Source organism: Nomascus leucogenys, chromosome 15 (genome assembly GCF_006542625.1).
Source record: "Nomascus leucogenys isolate Asia chromosome 15, Asia_NLE_v1, whole genome shotgun sequence".
NCBI lineage: Eukaryota > Metazoa > Chordata > Mammalia > Primates > Hylobatidae > Nomascus > Nomascus leucogenys.
The window spans coordinates 16,189,603-16,210,460 of NC_044395.1; the positions used below are offsets into that span (position 1 = coordinate 16,189,603).

The 20,858-nt window shown below is 49.5% G+C and overlaps 2 protein-coding genes and 1 non-coding gene across 30 annotated transcripts in view; all 3 read right to left on the reverse strand.

The window, feature by feature from the left end:
• The window catches only part of PHLDB1 (pleckstrin homology like domain family B member 1), a 50,828-nt gene extending 46,048 nt beyond the window's left edge, over window positions 1-4,780 (reverse strand). For 20 of the 28 annotated variants that reach the window (XM_030828990.1, XM_030828988.1, XM_030828987.1 and 17 more), the window contains exon 1: window positions 1,695-2,559. In XM_030828990.1, the coding sequence (XP_030684850.1) occupies window positions 1,695-1,811 (117 nt within the window). In that variant the 5' untranslated portion in view covers window positions 1,812-2,559. Of the gene's footprint in view, window positions 1-1,694; window positions 2,615-4,669 lie in introns of those variants that run through there. The other 8 variants (XM_030828967.1, XM_030828989.1, XM_030828984.1 and 5 more) reach the window with 4 other exon arrangements.
• A 4,976-nt stretch (window positions 4,781-9,756) lies between these two features.
• Window positions 9,757-20,858, reverse strand: part of ARCN1 (archain 1) — a 32,370-nt gene continuing 21,268 nt past the window's right edge. Inside the window, exons 7-10 of the mRNA XM_030828991.1 lie at window positions 20,437-20,584; window positions 19,583-19,691; window positions 15,092-15,296; window positions 9,757-12,028 (exon numbers count right to left, since the gene is read on the reverse strand). Coding sequence (XP_030684851.1) covers window positions 11,939-12,028; window positions 15,092-15,296; window positions 19,583-19,691; window positions 20,437-20,584 — 552 coding nt within the window. The 3' untranslated portion in view covers window positions 9,757-11,938. The remainder of the gene's footprint in view (window positions 12,029-15,091; window positions 15,297-19,582; window positions 19,692-20,436; window positions 20,585-20,858) is intronic.
• LOC115830500 lies at window positions 19,186-19,291 on the reverse strand. The gene has a single exon (XR_004026054.1). It is a non-coding gene; the product is annotated as a U6 spliceosomal RNA (small nuclear RNA).

A 20,858-nucleotide genomic window follows, 5' to 3' on the forward strand; every position in this document is an offset into this window, starting at 1 on the left:
GACAAGTTATTTAACTTCTCTGATTATCAAGTCATTCTTCTATAAAACTAGAGTGATGGAAAAAAATAAAAAAGACTGTCTGGATCACTGCTTGCCTGGGGCTACGGGTGGAATGAGGAGTGACTGTAAAAGGGCACAAGTTTGGTGGGGGCGGGGTGGGGGGAATGTTTTCAAATTAAATTGTGATGATGATTGCATGGCTCTGTAAATATACTAAAAATCTTTTAATTGAATACTTAAATTGGGTGGATGTTATAGTATACAAATTATACCTCAACAAAGCTGTCAGTTTTTTTTAAAAAGGACTGTCTAAAATTCGGGTATTATATTAAATGGCATTCTGTGAAAGCAAAGCACTTAATGCCGTTTATTATTATTCTGAGACGGAGTTTCACTCTTGTTGCCCAGGCTGGAGTGCAGTGGTGCTATCTCGGCTCGCCACAACCTCCACCTCCCGGGTTCAAGCGATTCTCCTGCCTCAGCTTCCCGAGTAGCTGGGATTACAGGCATGTGCCATCACGCCCGGCTAATTTTGTATTTTTAGTAGAGACGGGGTTTCTCCATGTTGGTCAGGCTGGTCTCGAACTCCCGACCTCAGGTGATCCTCCCGCCTCGGCCTCCCAAAGTGCTGGGATTACAGGCGTGAGCCACTGCGCCTGGCCCCGTTTATTATTATGAGCTGTGTGATCTGGAGCGAGGCAGTTCACCTGTCTGGGCCTTAGTTTATTCATCTGTCAGATTGGAGTATTTGTCACTATCGCCGTGTGGGGCAGCTGTGGTGTGCTCATTTATTTACACCCAAGAACTTCAAGTGGAGATAAAGACTGTAAAGGAGTAAGGCCGATGGAGAACAAGAGTGATTAGAGGAGAGAAGAGAAGAGAATAAGGAGGCGAAAGTAGAGGGAGAGATAAGGAGAGAGGTGTAGGGAGAAGATAAGAAAAGATGGAGAGATTGGGAGGTGCGAGGCTGTGGTCCCAGCACAGTAACCTGATCCAAGAGAAGTGGAAAGAGACACCAGGCCAACCTGCCCTGCACTCAGGCGGTGCTTTCCCAAAGGGCGATCGCCGCGGCCGAGAGCGGCCACCTGGGGGCGCCCTCACCTTGACTCCCGCCCCGGCCGGGGCTGCGGAGTGGCGCTGCGCGAGGGACACCCCTCACCTGCGGCCCCGCTTCCGTCCGCCCCGCGGCTCCCCAGCACCCCGGCTGTCACTACCCGCCCGCCCGGCCCCGCGGCCAAAAAAAGGCCCCTGCGGTGCGCGTCCGGCCCTGGGTGCCCTCCCGCACGCTAGGTACGGCAGCTGAGTGGCGGAGGCCCGGGTGTCTGGATTTGACGAGCGACAGGCAAGGCTGTCTGTGCGCAAGGCCGGGGCGCCGGCAGGTGACCCCAGCCCGGGGCCTCGGCCTCCTCCCCCGCGGGAATGCGCCTACACCCCAGCCACGCGGAACACCAGTCTGAAGCCCTCTCCGCCGAGTGGAGCACCCAGAGTGAACTCTCGGGGGTCTCGGCCCCCTCCTGAAGGAGGCCAGGGAAGGGCCGACTGGCTCCGGCACCAACGGGCACTGACACAGCTCCCGGGCTCCCACGGGGTCCCAGGACGAGAGGTCCAAAGCCAGCCCCAGAGCACCAGACCCGGCCCTTCGCGGGGCCACTGCTCGGGCGCTCCCCCGAGCCCCGCGGGTCGCCCGGCCTCACCTGTGTCCCTGGGGGTCGGCCTCGGCCTCGGCCCGAGCGGTGCATGGCTGTGGCCAGAGGCCCCCCAGGCCGAGCTGGGGTCCTCTCGGCCGCCGCCTTCGCCCTCCAGGCGCACATCCGTCCTCGAGAAAGGGCCGCCGGCAGAGGAAGGAGTCAGGAAGGGAAGGAAACTGAGGCGGGGAGCCCAGCGGGGGACGCCCGAGTCGGGAGGGGGACGAGAGAACTTAAGGATGAACCTGACAGAGATGAATGGGGGTGTGCAGAGGGACTGGGCGGGGAAGGGGAGCCACCGGGATGTGGAGGGGAAAATGAAAGGCAGACTAAGGGATGGGAAAAAATGCAAGTTGGGGAGGGGAAGACCGAGGGCAGAGGATGCAGGGAGACTGAAGAACACAGAGGTGGAGGGGTCGGGGGAGAAAGGACAGGCGGGTCTTCAAGTGGAGGGGACGACAGACAGGAAGACTGGGGATGCGCGAGGGCAGCGGAGGGGAGGCTGACGGGCGGGGAGATGGGGTGAAGGAGAGGGAAGCTGGGGCCGACCGGGACCCCAAAGGCGGGAGAGAGGAGAGGTGGGCGGCCCGAGGAGAGGGGGAGTCGGGAGAGCGCGGATGGAGCCGGGGCTGTTGCTTGGGTGTCCGGTGGTGGAAAGGTGCCTCTCCGCGGTCCGCAGGGCCGAGGGAGGGAGGTTTCCGCAAGGTAGCGGCCCCTTGCACCCCTCGGCCTGCTCCTGCCCAGGCCGCCCGCGTAGGACAAGGCCGCAGTGTTGGGAGCCTGCCGCTGCCGCCCGCCCGCCCCTGACAAGCGGTCTTTCTTTGGCGGGGCAGAGAGAAGGAGCCGCTTGTTTGCGCGGCCGGGAAACGGGGCGGCCCCACGGACACCGCCCGTTCCCAGCCTGGCAGCTGCGGGAAGGGCGGCTGAATGTGTGTGAGGGGCCGCGTGTGTGAGCTGGGGCTGCGGTGTGAGCTGGGCTGTGTGTGTGACTGGGGCTGCATGTGTGAGGGGGCTGCATGCGTGAGCTGGGCTGCGTGTGAGCTGGGCTGGTGAGCTGGACTGTGTATGACAGGCTGAGTGTGTGAGCTGGAGTGTATGTGTGAGCTGGGCTGTGTATTGAGCTGAGCTGTGTGTGTGACGGGCTGTGTGTGTGATGGGCTGTGTGTGTGAGCTGGGCTGTGTGTGTAACTGGGGCTGTGTGTGTGAGCTGGGCTGTGTATTGAGCTGAGCTGTGTGTGTGACAGGCTGCGTGTGTGCTGTGTGAGCTGGCTGCATGTGTGAGGGGGCTGCATGTGTGAGCTGGGCTGCGTGTGTGAGCTGGGCTGTGTGACTGGGGCTGTGTGAGCTGGACTGTGTGTGACAGGCTGAGTGTGTGAGCTGGAGTGTATGTGTGAGCTGGGCTGTGTATTGAGCTGAGCTGTGTGTGTGACGGGCTGTGTGTGAGCTGGGCTGTGTGTGTAAGCTGGGCTGTGTGTGTATAACTGGGGCTGTGTGTGAGCTGGGCTGTGTGTGTATAACTGGGGCTGTGTGTGAGCTGGGCTGTGTGTGTGTGACGGGCTGCTTGTGTGAGCTGGGCTGTGTGGGGCTGTGTGTGTGAAGCTGGGCTGTGTGTGTAACTGGGGCTGTGTGTGTGAGCTGGGCTTCGTGTGAGCTGGGGCCTCGTGTGACTGGGGTGTGTGTGTGAGAGCTGGGGCTGCGTGTGTGAGCTGGGGCCTCGTGTGACTGGGGTACGTGTGTGAGCTGGGTTGTGCGTGTGACTGGGGTGCGTGTGTGAGCTGGGCTGTGTGACTGGGGTGCATGTGTGAGCTGGGGCGCGTGTCAGCGGGGCTGCGGGTGTGAGGAGCTACGCGTGAGTGCGGGGCGGTTTCCTGTGAGGCGCAAGGCATAGAGTGCGTGGGAAGGCCTCGGCGTGTGGGCGGGTCCGGGTGTGTCTGGGTGGCGTGACGCAGGGACGTAGGTGTGCGAAGTGTCGCGGAGGCGTGCGTGTGTGCCGCGTGGGAGCCCGGCGTGGTGGGGCGCCTGCGTTTGCGTTTGACGGCTGGGGGGTGAGCCCGCCGTCCAATGAGTCAGCCTCGGGAGGCTCCAGGACCGCTGAGCTAACGGCCCAGAATGCAGCCCCGCCCCAGAGCCGTGGGTTCCCGGCAGGCCTGTGGGGTCGCCGGGCCAAGTCCCCACTCGAGCCCGCCTCGGCGGAAGCGCTCGCGGGCGACTCGGCCGCCCTGCGCCGGCGCCCCTACGCAGCCGCCCGCCCGCACTTCCCTATCCCGGGGGAGCCCGGATGACTTGGGTCAGCCTCTGCTCGGGGAACTCCGCTAGGGATTCCAATAGGGACCGCGCGGGCGTGGCAAGGCGCCCCAGGCGGCCTCCCCGGCCCCCGAGGACGTGGGGCCTCGGGGAGTGCCTGGGAGGCCCCAGGCGGGCTTCCCATCTCCTGGACACCCCCAGGCATCCCTCCTAGACGCTCAAGACTCTGAGCCGGACTCCGAATCCCTTCCTGGTCTATCAAGGCGGCCGGCCTGGGGACGGGGGGGAGACGTCACAGGAGATACCCCCGCCCCAAGGTCCTGCTGTGGGCGGAGAGGGGGAGGTGTGGGGCGCTGGAGGACGAAAACCTGCGCGCGCGCTCGCCACCCGATACCCCGCGAGTGTCCGCCCGGCCGCCTGGGTGCCCGCGGGAGAGTCTGGATGGGGCCAGGATCAGCGTTTCTCCAAGGAGGGGAGAGCGTCACGGCCCCCTCTGGCGGTGGCGTTGGCAGCGGCCGAGGAAGGCAAAAGCAAGCGGCTCACAGGAAAACTCCCCACAACGCTCCTTTCGCCCCCACGCACTCACCTGGGGTGCCCTCTCTCCCCCACGGGTTTCTGCCGAGCTCCGTAGCCTAGAGCTGATCTCAGGGCTCTCGCCAGGCCCCGGGGACTTCCCCTTATCCAGTCCTAGCACCGCAGCGAATGGGACCCGCAAGTGTAGTGGGAGGGGGCGCTCTTACCTAGAGGTTGGGGGGGCAGGGAGACACTGGTCCCTTGGCCTGGCTCGGCTCGGTGGTGGTGGCCTCAGGCTTAGGAGGACACTGTTGCTTTTCCCCGGGAGCCCGCGAAGTAGGAGGAGAGCGAGCCTGTCCCGCCCCCCTCCCGCCGGTCCCCGCCCCCGTCCCCCGTCCCGTCCGCCTGGCCAGCCAAAGAAGACGCCCTTGTGGGGCTGGAGCCCAAGGTCCCCCCACCCACCCTTTCCCACAGCAGCACCTCCCCCAGCCTGCACAGCGCCCGCTTTGTTCATCTTTGCAGCTGGGCTCTCCACCACCACCACCACCACCACCACCACCACCACCACCACCACCACCACCACACATCCCCCTCTCCTCCCACCCTGCCCTCCCGACTCTCCTAGACCACCCTCCACTCCCAGGCTTTAACACGCTTTTGAGAGGGTGTTTTTGACAATCCGTTCCCCTGCTCCCAAACTCTCTCCTCTTTCTTTTTGCCTTAGATGCCTGAAACCTTCACGGGCTCCCACTGAATCTCCCAAATCCAAGCCCCTACAACATGCTCTCAACATCTCCAGAACATCTACTGAGGGTACCCAGGTCTTCTCCCTGTCACCTCCTCCCCTCGCCCTATTCCAAGCCCCACCAAGAAGAGCTGTAAATGAGATTGATAACCATGCACAATGGGCTTCACAGACTTTCTTAAGGGTAGGCACAAGAAGACTCGTTAAAGTGCCATGCAAACTCCAAAGCACAGGAAAACCGAATGGAATTATCATCTTGCCCCCATGGAGCTCCACACCCCTCCACCCCGACAGACCTGCTGGATTACAGATTGGGAGATGGAGGCAGGCTATAGACATACAGTTGAGCACACCAACCTGTAGTAGACGTGGGAGTTAATAAGGAAGAGGAGGAGCACTAAACACCTAAAAGCAGCCCCCAAATTGAGCTGGGTTGAAGTCATTCTCCATCTCAGCCTCCACCCCGAAATCCAATACTGACAGTGGATCCTTACCTTGCAAAGCCAGCTCTTGGCCCAGGAGACTGGCTGGGGAGGCCCTAGGGAGCTGAACTCAGCTAGACTGGACTTCTTTGACCTGCACTAGAGGGACCCTGGAGACTCTTCTTCACTGAAGGAAGGAGCAGAAAGCCTGTAAATCTGGTCTAAATTCCAGCTGGGGTGGATAGCAAAAAATAATTTGTCCTCTTTGAGATGGACAAGTGCTGTTCTAATTCAATGAGTTTAGTTTGTGCTGTCTCTCCCTAACCCAGGAACAGCAGGAGGCTGAACTACAGGAATCTCTGGTCACTCATTGACAGGGCTGGCCTTAGCAGGGGACCCCCTACAGCTGGAGACTGAAGCTGACTGGGGCCAAGTAGCAGACAAGGAGGCGGAGGGGAGAGGCCGCCCTTTGCTGCCACCTGCTATAGCTAATGGAGGTAGAACACTCAAGCTCCAGAATATGCTGTGGGTACCAGGAAGTCCTAGGATTTGAGGAGCAAGACTCTGATTTTTTCTCTCTTCATACTGTTTGAAGTCATGAAAGTAATTCTGATGAACCTTCATGAGGCAGATCACAACAGTAATATTCAGGCTATTTGGGTATGTAAAAAAAGGAAGAAAGAAAAAACCCAAGCTGTTGTATCCCATGTGCCAAGACCCAGCACTGAGGGGAGGGGTCCAGATTGCGGCACCTCAGAGACTTTTCACTTCATTCTGTTTCACGACCCCCAGCTCCTCTTTACTGTACTGGGCAGGAGGAATTTCAGGAATAATCAAGCCTGCCATGGAGGCAGCGGATGCTGAGGCAGAGGGTTGAAACAGCACCCAACTTCTCTCACTGACCTCCCAACACAGGGACCAGCTGACCCTATGATAAAGGCGCTGTGCAATGTGTCCTCCCCCCTGCTGTATCAGGCCTCTATGTTCCCACAGTTAGAGCACTCAGGGGACTAAAGACCTTCCACCCCCACTCTCCATCCCGGCCCCGCTCCACATCTGGAGCCCATCAAAAAACTCAGCGCTCTCATAGTTACGCAAGAGGTCGAGCAGCTGGGAGCTCAGGAAAGGGGGAGGAAGAGAGGGAAAGAAAGCAGAAAACAGCTTTCCAGGCCTGCTTCAGACTTTCCGAAGTGGAAGCAGGGGGAGAGGGCAAAGCCTGGGTGTGGAAGGAAGAGTGCATTTTTCTAAGGCCCTCTGCATTGGCTACAAGTGTCAGGAGTGGATTTCCATACTCCTGCTTTTGCCTTGGCACATTCCCCACTTTGTCCAACCTCTCAAATTGTACTCCCTCTAGCCCCAGAGAGGTGATTATTGCTCATACAGCAAGCAATCCTTGTAGATACACACCCTCTTCCAGAAAGCTGTCCATTTCTGGCCTCTGGATCCTGAAGTCAGGCATCATTGGTGTAGGAGTGGTGGTAGCAATGATACTGCAGCAACTTGGGGAAAAGTTCAAAGCTCTCTTCAGCTTGTCTTAGAAATTGCATAGTCTGCTTCTACCCAAAGCTAACATGCATCCAAGCTAAGTGGGAAATTTGGGTAGGACAGAAGACTGGTCTTGTGTACCTCCAAGGCTAAGGGCTTTCCTAATGAGCTGAAAAGAACAAGCATTCATTTGGGCAAAAGAATGGGAGACAAGACCTATTTCAATTTCTCTCATTGTCTTGAATTTCTAATGCTTCTTTCAAATAGCCCCTGTCCTGGTTTGGTAATCAATGTGATCACACAGAGTACACCTAGGGCAGCTTTCCAGTATTGGTTTAGACCCTAAATAACCACTTAGCCCCTGCCCTAAGAACAGCAGGGCAAAAAAACTTTGGTGGGGGATGGCAGAAGTGGTCCAAGCTTCTGAAAACTGCCTAATAGCTTGACTTCTGATTGTGAGAGGGAAAACAGCCTGGTTTGGAAAGATAGTCTGATTTTTCTAAAGGCCTACCCCCGTATCAATCCCCAGCTCCCCAGGATAAGACGTTAAGACAGCTATTTGTAGTGTTGCTGTCTGCCCTTGGGTAACAGCAATGCACAGCAACCAACCTACTTGTGGATCTTCTAGGACGAGGGAATTGGGGGTAAGGAGGTTGTAATAAGACAGATGTGCATAGCAAAAGAAAATCATTTGTGAGGTTTTCTTGAGATTCCTCTAGAGCCTACAAGACAGAAGCCATGTTACCTACTCTCATATAGATCCATGTTTAGTACTAGCTGTAGTTAACACTTGTCTAGCTTGGAAAAAAAAAAGGCTTTACAAGCAGATACAGTCATTGCTTCTGGTTAGACTTTAATCTTCTTGAGGATAACTTTTTCCATTTTTCTCCTGTCTCCTTCCAATAAGCCCTACCAGATGTGAAGTTTAATAAAAAGCTATTCTATATCAACCCTGGAAATCTCAGACCCTAGCCAGTGTGAACAACTTTAAAACTGTTCACAATTTAAAAATTCATTGGAGGGCAAAGTTTCCCATCAGAGATGCATGGGTTGACAAATTTGAAGCTATAGTGAGTAAAGGAATGACAGACCTTAATCGTTTCATTCGATTAAGGCTAGTCTCACTCAGACAGCTAAGCCACACTTGAGCAACGTTAGACCAGATACTTTCTTTTTCACCAAGAAAAAAAAAATCAGAATCTTGGCTTTCAACATTAAAAATTTCTCATCCCAGATACTTATTATTAATAAGTGAGAATAATTTGCCTTCCAATTTTTTGACACTCAATAATTTTTCCAAGTTAAATTTTAAAAAAGCATAAGAAAGGCTGGGCACGGTGGCTCACGCCTGTAATCCCAGCACTTTGGGAGGCAGAGGTGGGCGGATCACCAGGTCAGGAGATCGAGACCATCCTAGCTAACACGGTGAAACCCCGTCTCTACTAAAAATACAAAAAATTAGCCGGGCGAGGTGGCGGGCGCCTGTAGTCCCAGCTGCTCGGGAGACTGAGGCAGGAGAATGGCGTGAACCCCGGGGGGCAGAGCCTGCAGTGAGCACACATCGCGCCACTGCACTCCAGCCTGGGCGAAAGAGCGAGACTCCGTCTCAAGAAAAAAAAAAAAAAGCAAGCAAGCAGCTCTGGCGGAGTGTGGTGGCTCACGCCTGTAATCCCAGCACTTTGGGAGGCCAAGGCGGGCGGATCACGAGGTCAGGAGTTCGAGACCAGTCTGACCAACATGGTGAAACCCCGTCTCTACTAAAAATACAAAAGTTAGCCAGGGGTGGTGGTGTGTGCCTGTAATCCCAGCTACTTAGGAGGCTGAGGCAGGAGAGTTGCTTGAACCCTGGAGGCGGAGGTTGCGGTGAGCCGAAATCATGCCACTGCACTCCAGCCTGGTGACAGAGCAACTCTGTCTCAAAAAAAAAAAAAAAAGCTGGGTGCAGTGGCTCACGCCTGTAATCCAGCACTTTGGGAGGCAGAGGTGGGCGGATCATCTGAGACCAGGAGTTCAAGACCAGCCTGACCAACATGGTGAAACCCTGTCTCTACGAAAATACAAAAAAAATTAGCCCGGCATGATGACGGGTGACTGTAATCCCAGCTACTCTGGAGGCTGAGGCAGGAGAATCACTTGAAGCTGGGTGATGGTGGTTGCAGTGAGACGAGATCACATCACTGCACTCCAACCTGGGCAGCTAAGCGAGACTCCATCTCAAAAAAAAAAAAAAAAAAAGAAAAAAAAAAAAGTAAGCAGGTTTATCCGAGGGAATTATCAACAGATCCCAAAAATTGTTCCCATTACCCCTCATCCCTGGATCACTTCTCATCACGGTCTAATGGAGAAGAGAAGACTCCAAGATTAAAGATGAAGCCTGACTTTTTTGACTCTCCAACTGCCGTCTGACAAAATTAAGACTCCAATCCCCAAAAAGGCCAGAAGTAGCATCAAATTCAAAAGCTACACTGTCAGGAGTGCATGTATCAAATGTAGAAAAATATACAAGGAAGCACAATACATATAATATGGAAAAAGGCAATGAATACTCTCACAGATTACTTTCCCTTAAAAAAAACATGTCATTAATTTTTAATCTTAGGTCCCATTACAGCATCCTGAATCAACAAGCAGACACCAAAGTGAGTCAAGAATCCAATAAACATCTCATTTTATAATGCTCTTTATTTGATTAAAGAATTTGCCTTGTTTGTATACACTGGAATGTTATATTCCCTATGTATTTTACAGGGTTACAAAATGTCTCTCGTTTTAAATATTACCCCAAAAGTAATCTCAGAAAAAAAAGGTTTTTTGAAATTAAACTTGACTTTTAAAAAATCATATGGACAAACAACTTTCAAACAAAACTGGATTAGTAGGATTTCTTGCCTGCTTAACTACATGACAGACTTCTTGTCCCAGGCCCTTCTCAGAAAAACCTCATGTGGAAACCAAGCTAGAGATAAGAATTCTTCCCTGATGCAGTTAGGGGAAAGGGAAAGGCTAGAAACTTCTTTGGCAAGCAATTCCACACACTGCCATTTATGTGTGAGTGCTCTGCTTGAAGCACAGTACACTCTTTGCAGGGACGGCCAGATGTTCAGAGTGGGAGTGGTACTTTTCAACCAGCTAAAAGTGCAGAAATCATCTAGTTGTCTGCCTCTTCCCACTGCCAGTGCCTGCAGCCTTGCAGCAACTTTTCACCACCCCTATGGACTGGAATACTGAGTTAAAAGCCAAGGCTGAGCTGGCTGACGCTGTAGTCCCCATTGAAAAGGAAATGGATGAGATGGAACCGAGAAACCACCAGTACATGATGATACTCAAAAGACTTAGGGGGAAGAGAAGGATTTCAGAGATGGGGACAGACAGACTGGTGGAAAATGTTGGGCTGACTGGAAGGAAATGGGGTATATGTGAGTAATCTGTATATACCAAAATACTCAGTTGCCTTCTGAAATGCAAAAAATCAAATGGTGAAACGGAGCCTCCTTGATAGTTTAGGGCCAACAGGATTGGCACAAAGACTCCCTGAAGCCACAGCATTCAAAATCATAACCCCATTTCTGTTAGAAAGGAGGGGACTGATGACAGAGAGTACGGTCTGGAAGAGGGAGGTGGTGAGACTGAGGAATGTGAATGGATTACAAAGACTGTGGCCATTACGTTTTAGCTTAAGTACCCAAAATGTGGACAACTGAAAATTTGGGTAGCAACAGCAGCAGACATGATTACATGTGGATGTGAAATCCCTAACTGGACAGACATAACCATTCTTTTAGACATCCTGAAGAGGGACTGTGCCATTTGAAAGGTGCTTCTCAGCTATCTTTAATATTGACACAAGTGGGATTCATGGTACTGTTCTAAACTGGAAGGACAGGCCCTGAAAGGAAAACAACTTGGCAAAGAGATGAAGGAATGAATGGATATGGGAAAAGGGCAGAAGACATGCTTATCTTTTAACTTCTAGACCCCATACCCCTCGAACAGTTCACCTGAATAGTCCAAAAATCAAGAATGGGTTAGATATACTTGTTCCAGGATGCCAAATAAATATAATGCCTGTAAACAGATGATCCCAGTGCCTGACTGAATGTATAGAAAGAAAAACCTAAAGGTAAAGGGTATGAAAGATTAACATCTTTTACAGAGAAAACTTTTTAAAAACAAACTAAGTATGAAATATATTTAGGGATTATATTTAGGGATTAAAATAAACGAGCAGCTGGGCACGGTGGCTCATGCCTGTAATCCCAGCACTTTGGGAGGCCAAGGTGGGCGGATTGCCTGAGCTCAGGAGTTCTCGACCAGCCTGGGCAACACGGTGAAACCCCGTCTCTGCTAAAATACAAAAAATTAGCCAGGCGTGGTGGCATGCACCTGTAGTCTCAGCTACTCAGAGGCTGAGGCAGGAGACTTGCTTGAACCCAGGAGGCGGAGGTTGCAGTGAGCTGAGATCATGCCACTGCATTCCAGCCTGGGTGACAAAGCGAGATTCCATCTCAATAAAATAAAAATAAAGGAGCAACTTAGGTAAAGGCAGAGGAGGTATTTAACTGGGGGCATTCTCTGGAGAGCTTGCTTTCCTGCTAGCCAATAAAATCTGCCAAAGAAAATTAGCAGCCTTTCCCTTTATGTTTGTGCCATTTCTCTATCAAAGAATGTCTCTGTGACACTGAAACATGGGGTTGAGTCAAGGTTCCTTGCGCGCAGAGAATCGTGCATTGTATCAGAAAAAAGGGTCTCCAATGGCTTGTAAATTTGGGAAAAACTCTTCAGCCATCGTTGGCATCTTCCTTATTAATCTGAAAATTTTCCTTTTCAGCTCCCTCTTCTTGGTATTACAGGATTTCATACTTATCCACTAGGAAAGTGGTCTCTGTGGAAAACCTGACAGGGCTGTTTCCATCTACCTGGGTCACTTTGGTAACCTAGGAAAATAAACAAAGAGTAAGGTAAAGCAGGAGGTTTGAGTCTCCATGATGTTGACTATATTCTCATTACAGAACATATCAATTTCCCTAAAAGCGGTATTAAAAGTAACTGTAAAATACTAGAAAAATGTTCAATTCACAACTGAAAGTCACAGCATCACTCTTCCCCACCAACATGATTAAGCTGCTTTCCTTCTAGATGGAGAAAAGACAACTGTTGGGATGAGATGTTCCGTAGTATTAAGTAAAAGCTCCCAAATGAGTGGCCACAGCCCAGCCCTGCCCTGTATAACCTATGAAATTCATAGACATTCTATCAGGATGATATATTAACATCCTGACCCAAAAGGCAACGTTCTAGCTCTTCACATTATTCACTTGCTCTGCTCTCAAACGCTCGTGTTAAAAGTTCCAGTAAGCTGCTCTATCATACTTATTTTTTAGGCATGGCTGGGTCCTTCCAATGAGGTTTTTCCTTTTTAAATAAATAAATATCCAGTTTAATTAATTACTTGTAACAATGGTACCTGTAACGGCACCAATACAACACTTGAACCACTGATTCATATTTTCTAATGAAGTTTTGGGAGAGCAATTATACTGTCCTAATCTTTGAATAGGAAGATTTACCCATTTCTATCTAATGTCTTGAGTTCAATACAGTTGCTTCCAACACTGATGGGGTTATGTCACTAACTAACAGGATAGGGAGAGAGAACTGCTCTTTGGAATCATTCAACGGAGGAAGCTGCAACTTTCTAAGCACTTACAGGGGAGACGGAGATCATACGGGAAGCTAAGGCAGGGCCAGAACAACAAGCAAGTCAAAAAGAGGGGAATATTAACAATATAAACTGGGTCCTAGTAATGCAAATTAAAAAACTGGAAGAACAGCCAGACGTGGTGGCTCACTCCTGTAATTCCAGCACTTTGGGAAGCTGAGGTGGGCAGATCATCTGACGTCAGGAGTTAAGAGACCAGCCTGGCCAACATGGTGAAACCCCATCTCTACTAAAAATACAAAAAAAAATTAGCTGGGTGTGGTAGTACACGCCTGTAGTCCCAGCTACTTGGGAGGCTGAGGCGGGAGAATCACTTGAACCCGGGAGGCAGAGGCTGCAGTGAGCTGAAATCGCACTGCACTCCAGGCTCGATGACAGAGCAAGACTCTGTCTCAAAACAACAACAACAAAAACTGGAAGAATGATGAGTTAAAAAATAATGATCTGGGCCGAGTGCGGTGACTCACACCTGTAATCCTAGCACTATGGGAGGCCGAGGTGGGTGGATCACGAGGTCAGGAGTTTGAGACCAGCCTGGCCAACATGGTGAAACACCATCTCTACTAAAAATACAAAAATTAGCCGGGTGTGGTGGCGCGTGCCTGTAGTCCCAGCTACTCAGGAGGCTGAGGCAGGAGAATCACTTGAACCTGGGAGGCAGAGGTTGCAGTGAACCAACATTACGCCATTGCACTCCAGCCTGGGCAACAAGAGTGAAACTCCGTCTTAAAAAAATCCGCCGGGCGCGGTGGCTCACGCCGGTAATCCCAGCACTTTGGGAGGCTGAGGTGGGCGGATCACCTGAGGTCAGGATTTCGAGACCAGCCTGACCGATATGGTGAAACCCCGTCTCTACTAAAAATACAAAAATTAGCCGGGTGTGGTGGCAGGCGCCTGTAGTCCCAGCTACTGGGGAGGCTGAGACAGGAGAATTGCTTGAACCCGGGACGCGGAGGTTGCAGTGGGCCGAGATTGTGCCACTGCACTCCAGCCTGGGCGACAGAGCAAGACTCCGTCTCAGAAAAAAAAAAAAAAAAATCCGCCGGGCACTGTGGCTCACACTTGTAATCCCAGCACTTTGGAAGACTGAGGTGGGTAGATAACACCTGAGGTTGGGAGTTCGAGACCAGCCTGACCAACATGGAGAAACCCCGTCTCTACTAAATACACAAAAATCAGCCTGGCGTGGTGGTGCATTCCTGTATTTCCAGCTACTTGGGAGGCTGAGGCAAGAGAATTGCTTGAACCTGGGAGGCGGAGGTTGCGGTGAGTTGACATCACGCCACTGCACTCCAGCCTGGGTGAAAAGAGCGAAATTCCATCTCAAAAAAAAAAAAAAAAAAAAAAAATCCGAAGGAACAGTTCACACATCTCCATTGCTTTGCCTACCTAAAGGACAGAGTTTGCAACAGAATTGGCTCATGATTATTTGTACTAATAAAGGGAGCTGTGACATAAATAACCCCCAAATAATTTCCATTTGTAATAGAATGGATTTTTTTTTTTTTTTTTGCAGTAATTTTGTCTTCCAAATAAAACAACTTTCATTCTTTGGGTATAAATCAAGTGACAGCTAGGTCTTAAAAAACCATGCGTTGGGGTGTTTTGGCAAATTGACTTTAAAATATATAAGGTTAAGGCCGGGCGTGGTGGCTCAAGCCTGTAATCCCAGCACTTTGGGAGGCCGAGGCAGGCGGATCACGAGGTCAGGAGATCGAGACCATCCTGGCTAACACGGTGAAACCCCGTCTCTACTAAAAATACAAAAAATTAGCCGGGCATGTTGGCAGGCGCCTGTAGTCCCAGCTACTCGGGAGGCTGAGGCAGGAGAATGGCGTGAACCTGGGAGGCGGAGCTTGCAGTGAGCCAAGATCGCGCCACTGCACTCCAGCCTGGGGGACAGAGAAAGACTCCGTCTCGGAAAAAAAAAAAAAAAAAAAAAAAATAATATATAATAAATATATATATATATATATATGGTTAAAAAAAACAGGCAACTAAGTGTTTATGAATCTTGCACAATCCACAAGTACTTTTATATGTATTAACATTCCATTTCTTTACTTTGTCTGATCTAGAGAGGAAAACTGAGGTAAAGCAATAAAAGAATTTGACCACGATCGTACAATGAATTAGAAAGGGAATTCCTGTAGGAGACATCAGTTTTTTTCTGAGCTTTATCTGACCACAAAAAGCCATGCTACCTGTCTGGCATCCTATACGTCTTCCTACTGTCCTACCACTTTCCCTATATATGTTCTCAACTAAAATGGAGTACCTGTATGTTACAGTAATTTTTCTTGGAGACAAAGGAAACTTGAACAGGGAAGAAGTCATTTGGCTGCCCAGCAATGCTAAACTCCAGGCTGCCACTCTTATTTTTGGCATCAATCACAGGCAGGCACCACTCCAGGGTATTTCGTCGACTGTCATGTCGATACTCCCCATCGATCTCACCGATAACAGGCGCGCCGACACCAGACCTGTTGTGAGAAACATTCTGGTCAAGGTAGCTGTTCAGAGCTAGAACTCCACCATGGAAAACCAACCCCAAATTTGATTATGATCCCCAAATTTTGCCTTCTAGGACTACAATTTCAGGGAAAAAAAAGGCTCCCTAATAACTTCAAGGATCAAACGATGAAGTCCTAGCACCTTGACTAAGAGTTTCACTCAATTCCCTCCCTCTGTAGATACAGTTAATAAGCAAAAATAGGTATTTGGCAGATACGCCTATGGGCTGCTCCAACTTACGGACTAGATCTGGGGACTGCAACCAACAAATGTGTTAAGATAGCTATGTTTCCAAAAACCCTGCCCCAATAGGTTGCTGCCCTATAAATAAGGAATTTTAACATAATGTAGCACTCTTTGTAGGAGACAATGAGGAAACAAGCAGATTGATAATAGTGGGGGAAAACTCTAAACATCAATAACGGAGATGAATGGAGGCCTTTGAGAGAATTTTTTTTTTTTTTTTTTTTTCTTTTTTTGAGACGGAGTCTTGCTGTTTCACCCAGGCTGGAGTGCAGTGGCACGACCTCGGCTCACTGCAAGCTCCGCCTCCCGGGTTCACGCCATTCTCCTGCCTCAGCCTCCCGAGTAGCTGGGACCACAGGCGCCCGCCACCGCGCCCAGCTAATTTTTTGTATTTTTAGTAGAGACAGGGTTTCACCTTGTTAGCCAGGATGGTCTCGATCTCCTGACCTCGTGATCCGCCCGTCTCGGCCTCCCAAAGTGCTGGGATTACAGGCGTGAGCCACCGCGCCCGGCCTTTTTGTTTGTTTTTTGAGACAGAGTCTCGCTCTTTCGCCAGGCTGGAGTACAATGGCGTGATCTCAGCTCACTGCAACCTCCGCCTCCCCAGTTCAAGTGATTCTCCTGCCTCAGCCTCCCAAGTTGCTGGGACTACAGGCGTGCGCCACCATGCCCAGCTAATTTTTGTATTTTTAGTAGAGGCGGGGTTTCACCATGCGGGCCAGGATGGTCTCAATCTTCTGACCTTGTGATCCACTTGCCTTGGCCTCCCAAAGTGCTGAGATTACAGGCATGAGCCACCACACCCGGCTGAGAATTTGTTTTTAAAGATTTCAGAATGTTTCAAACTTATTGAAGTTGACACCAATGGGTTTATTTGATTTACAATCCAGTAAATGGACTTTTATTTGATAAGTGAAAGAACAATTACCCCTGGGGCAAAATAGAAACATGATGGGAGAAACAGATCCATAGTTGTCCTTAATCTGCAAGAGAAGCAGGGCTAGTTAAGATTTACTCTGCACCCCTACACACGGCTGACAGGCAGTGTCACCTACTCCTACACATTCTAAATTTACCGGCTTTTAATTCACCAGTGACACTCAATGTTTATATTAGGGATAGAGTAAATAAGGGAGACACAGTAAACTTTAAGGGTGGCATAAGACTATTAACTCTTCCCTATCAATTTCAGGGTCCTGGTTCTTTTATGTTCCTTCTCTGTGCCCTTGCTCTAATTCTGATTCTGATCTCTTCTAATTTGATCAGTTCTAGACAACGGGAGTAAAATGTTGTGTAAGGGTCTCTTCTGGAGACCATTGCAAAACTGAACTAGAATACAGGAAACCACCACAACCACAATTATAGGGTAGACAGGCCTCAAAATCGTGGCATTCTATAAATAGTCTAGTAAACTAAATCTTGACAAACAAAACTCTACCTGTCACCAACGCCCAAGTCCTACAACGGTTCAAGGCAGCCATCTATTGTTCTGAAGCACTAAGTATACTGTAGAGGATAAGATGGTTACCCATTAAAGGGGATACTGGTAATAAAACATATTTTAAAAATTGGAAACAAGAATGACTAAAACCAGACCTGATCATGTAAAGGCCTGAATTATCAAAAAGGGAAGAAAACTATGAATTAAATTAGTACCTTTTTTTTTTTTTTCTTGAGATGGAGTCTCGCTCTGTCACCCAGGCTGGAGTGCAGTGGTGCCATCTCAGCTCACTGCAAGCTCCGCCTCCCGGCTTCACACCATTCTCCTGCCTCAGCCTCCGGAGTTGCTGGAATTACAGGCGCCCGCCACCACGCCCGGCTAATTTTTTGTATTTTTAGTAGAGACGGGGTTTCACTGTGTTAGCCAGGATGGTCTCGATCTCCTGACCTCATGATCTACCCGCCTCGGCCTCCCAAAGTGCTGGGATTACAGGCGTGAGCCACTGCGCCTGGCAAATTAGTACCATTTTCTCTGCAGCAATAACTGAGCAATGTAACAGTAAAGACACACTAAGAATACACTTACTGGTGCTCATAATTAAACACTGTGCGTAATCACGAGGGCTGATGGGTAGGTGAAAGAAGCTAGGATTTACTGTGAAGTAATAACTGCATGCTCACTGTAAATGTGGTAGAGACCATTTCCAACTGATCCTAGAGAGTGGGCCATTTAAGTGTACAACAAAAGCTTATTGGAACTCAACTTCTGGGGTTGACAGGACATTTTTGTTATCTTGATTATGGTGGTGGTTTCACAAGTGTAAACATGTCAAGATTGTACAATTAAAATATGTGTAGTTTATTGTATATAAATTATGCTCCAAAAGGGCTGTTAGGAAATTTACTGTAACTAATGTAGACATCTTGTTCAACAAGAATCAATAGCTCCCTTGAACACACTCTCATCTTTAGTGAAAGTTTAGAGAGCACGTGAAAATGAAACATTCAGCCCGATAGACTCAATTTCTTTGAAAGCTGCAAAACAGAAAGTTTGACTGAAAAATGGCTCCTCCTTCTGGAAATCTTCATTACTACACAAACAACATCTAAAAACAGCTCCAGGCCAGGTGCAGTGGCTCACGCCTGTAATCCCAGCACTTTGAGAGGCCAAGGCAGGTGGATCATTTTGAGGCCAGGAGTTTTGAGACCAGCCTGGCCAACACAGTGAAACCCCATCTCTATTAAAAATACAAAAATTAACTGAGCGTGGTGGCACACGCCTGTAATCCCAGCTACTTGGGAGGCTGAGGCACGAGAATCGCTTGAACCTGGGAGGTGGAGGTTGCAGTAAGCCAAAGGTGCACCACTGCACTGCAGCCTGGGCGACAGAGTGAGACTCTGTCTCAAAAAAATAAAAATAAAAATAGCCAGGTGCGGTGGCTCACGCCCATAATCCCAGCACTTTGGGAGGCCAAGGCAGGCAGATCACCTAAGGTCAGGAGTTTGAGACCAGCCTGGCCAACATGGTGAAACCCCGTCTCTACTAATAATACAAAAATTATCTGGGCATGATGCATATGCCTGTAATCCCAGTTACTCGGGAGGCTGAGGCAGGAGAATCACTTGAACCTAGGTGGTGGAGGTTGCAGTGAGCCGAGATCACATCATTGCACTCCAGCCTGGGCAACAAGAGTGAAACTCAGTCTCCAATAAAAATAAGAAATAAAAATAAAAACAGCTCCAGATCTATAACTGGCTTGTTCAGTTTGGTTTTAAAGTCAGTAAAATCCATCCCTTCAAAGTGCTCAATGTATTTCAACAAGTGTATGCTGTAAGCACCACCACAATCAAGTCACAGGGAAATTCTTGGCTGGGTGTGGTGGCTCATGCTTATAATCCCAGCACTTTGGGAGGCCGAGGCGGGCAGATCACTTGAGCTCAGTTCGAGATCAGCCTGCACAACACAGCAAAACCCCGTCCCTATAAATAATACAAAAATTAGCCAAGCGTGGTGGTGTGCGCCTGTAGTCCCAGCTACTCGGGAAGTTGAGGCAGGAGGATAGCCTGAGCCTGGAAGGTGGAGGGTGCAGTGAGCCAAGATCGTGCCAGTGACCTCCAGTGACAGAGTGAGACTCTGTCTCAAAAAAAACAATTTCCTTGCTTTACTTATTTATAAATACAAAATGTTTCATAACTTGCATGTCAGCCTTGCCCAGGGGCCAAGCTAATCTTCTCTGTATGGTTCCAATTTTAGTACCTGTGCTGCCAAAGCAAACACAAGTCCTAGAACATTCCTATCATTCCCAAAAGTTCCCTTGTGCCTCTCTGAAGTGAAGTACCTTCTTCTCTACCTCCTCATTTTTACTCAAGTGTTACCTTTTCCAGAAAGACAAAGAAGTGGAATCACATAACATGCAGCCTTTTATATCTGGTTTCTTTCACAACCAGCTTTTTTAAGAATCACGTATCTTTGAATGGACAGTCAGGTCAGGTAGGTGCTGACTCCAAAATGAGTTCCAAAAGACCAGTTCTGTAAGTCCAACATAGGGGACACAGGGACAGCACTTACGGGAGTGGGATGGTGATAACCACGTCATTCAGTTCTAAATTATCTTCTTGTAGTTCATATTCTATGTTGACATCACAGCCATTTCCACTTTCCGAGGGCCAGCAATTAACTGAGGAGAAAGCAAAGGAGTCATACTAGAATATCAGAAAAAGATGGCTGAGTGCAGTGGCTCATGCCTGTAACCCCAGCGCTTTAGAGGACCAAGGTGGCAGGATCGAGGTGGGAGGATTGGTTGAGGCCATGAGTTCAAGACCAGCCTAGGCAACAAAGTGAGACTCCACCTATACAAAAAAAAAAAAAAAAAAAAAAAAAAAAAAAGCCAGGCGTGGTGGCACTTCCCTGTTCTCCTAGCTACTCAGGAGGCTGAGGTGGGAGATCAGCTGATCCCAGGAGTTCAAGGTTGTAATGAGCCATGATCACACCACTGCACTCCAGCCTGGGTGACAGAGGGAGTTTGTCTTTAAAAAAAAAAAGTTAGCTGGATGTGGTGGCATGTGCCTGTAGTCCTAGTCCCAGCTAATCAAGAGGCTGAGGCAGGAGGATGGCTTGAGTCCAGGAGCTTGATGCTGCAGTGAGCTATGATTGCCCCACTGCACTCCAGCCTGGGCAACAGAAGAAGACCTTGTCTCTAAAACAATAACAACAACAAAACTACAATGGTTTCAAAATGAAAGCTATTAAAAATGAAAACTAATGATAAAAATATACAAAATGCAGCACCAGGTCTATTTCAAAAGAAAGTCATTTTGTCAGAAAGAACTTTGCCATGGCAATAAAAATAAAAGTGTACAAGCAAGGGCTATTTCTAGTTCTCAATGCAAACTAGCTTAGTGGGACTGGCCAGAGGCACTTACTTGTCAGTGGAATAAAAGATTCCTCTGTGGTTTGTAGTCTCCACTTTAGCACCCCTACGTCACTGTTGACTGGAAATGACTTCTCTGGATTCTTCAGGCCAATTAGAGACTCTGCAGTGAAAAGTTTTTTATCCACATTTGGATGGGTCTAGAATGAGAGGGAAAGGAAAACTCCTGAGGTTCAGACAGACAAGAAACAACCCCTCACTAGGCTCATATGGCCCACAATCTAAACATCCAAAATAGAGTACCTAACAAATTCCAATTCTTTTTCATTTTGAAGAAAGATTTCCCTTCTTCAAACTTATTTTAAAATGATTTAAGGCCAGGCGCGGTGGCTCACGCTTGTAATCCCAGCACTTTGGGAGGCCGAGGCGGGCGGATCACGAGGTCAGGAGATCGAGACCACGGTGAAACCCCGT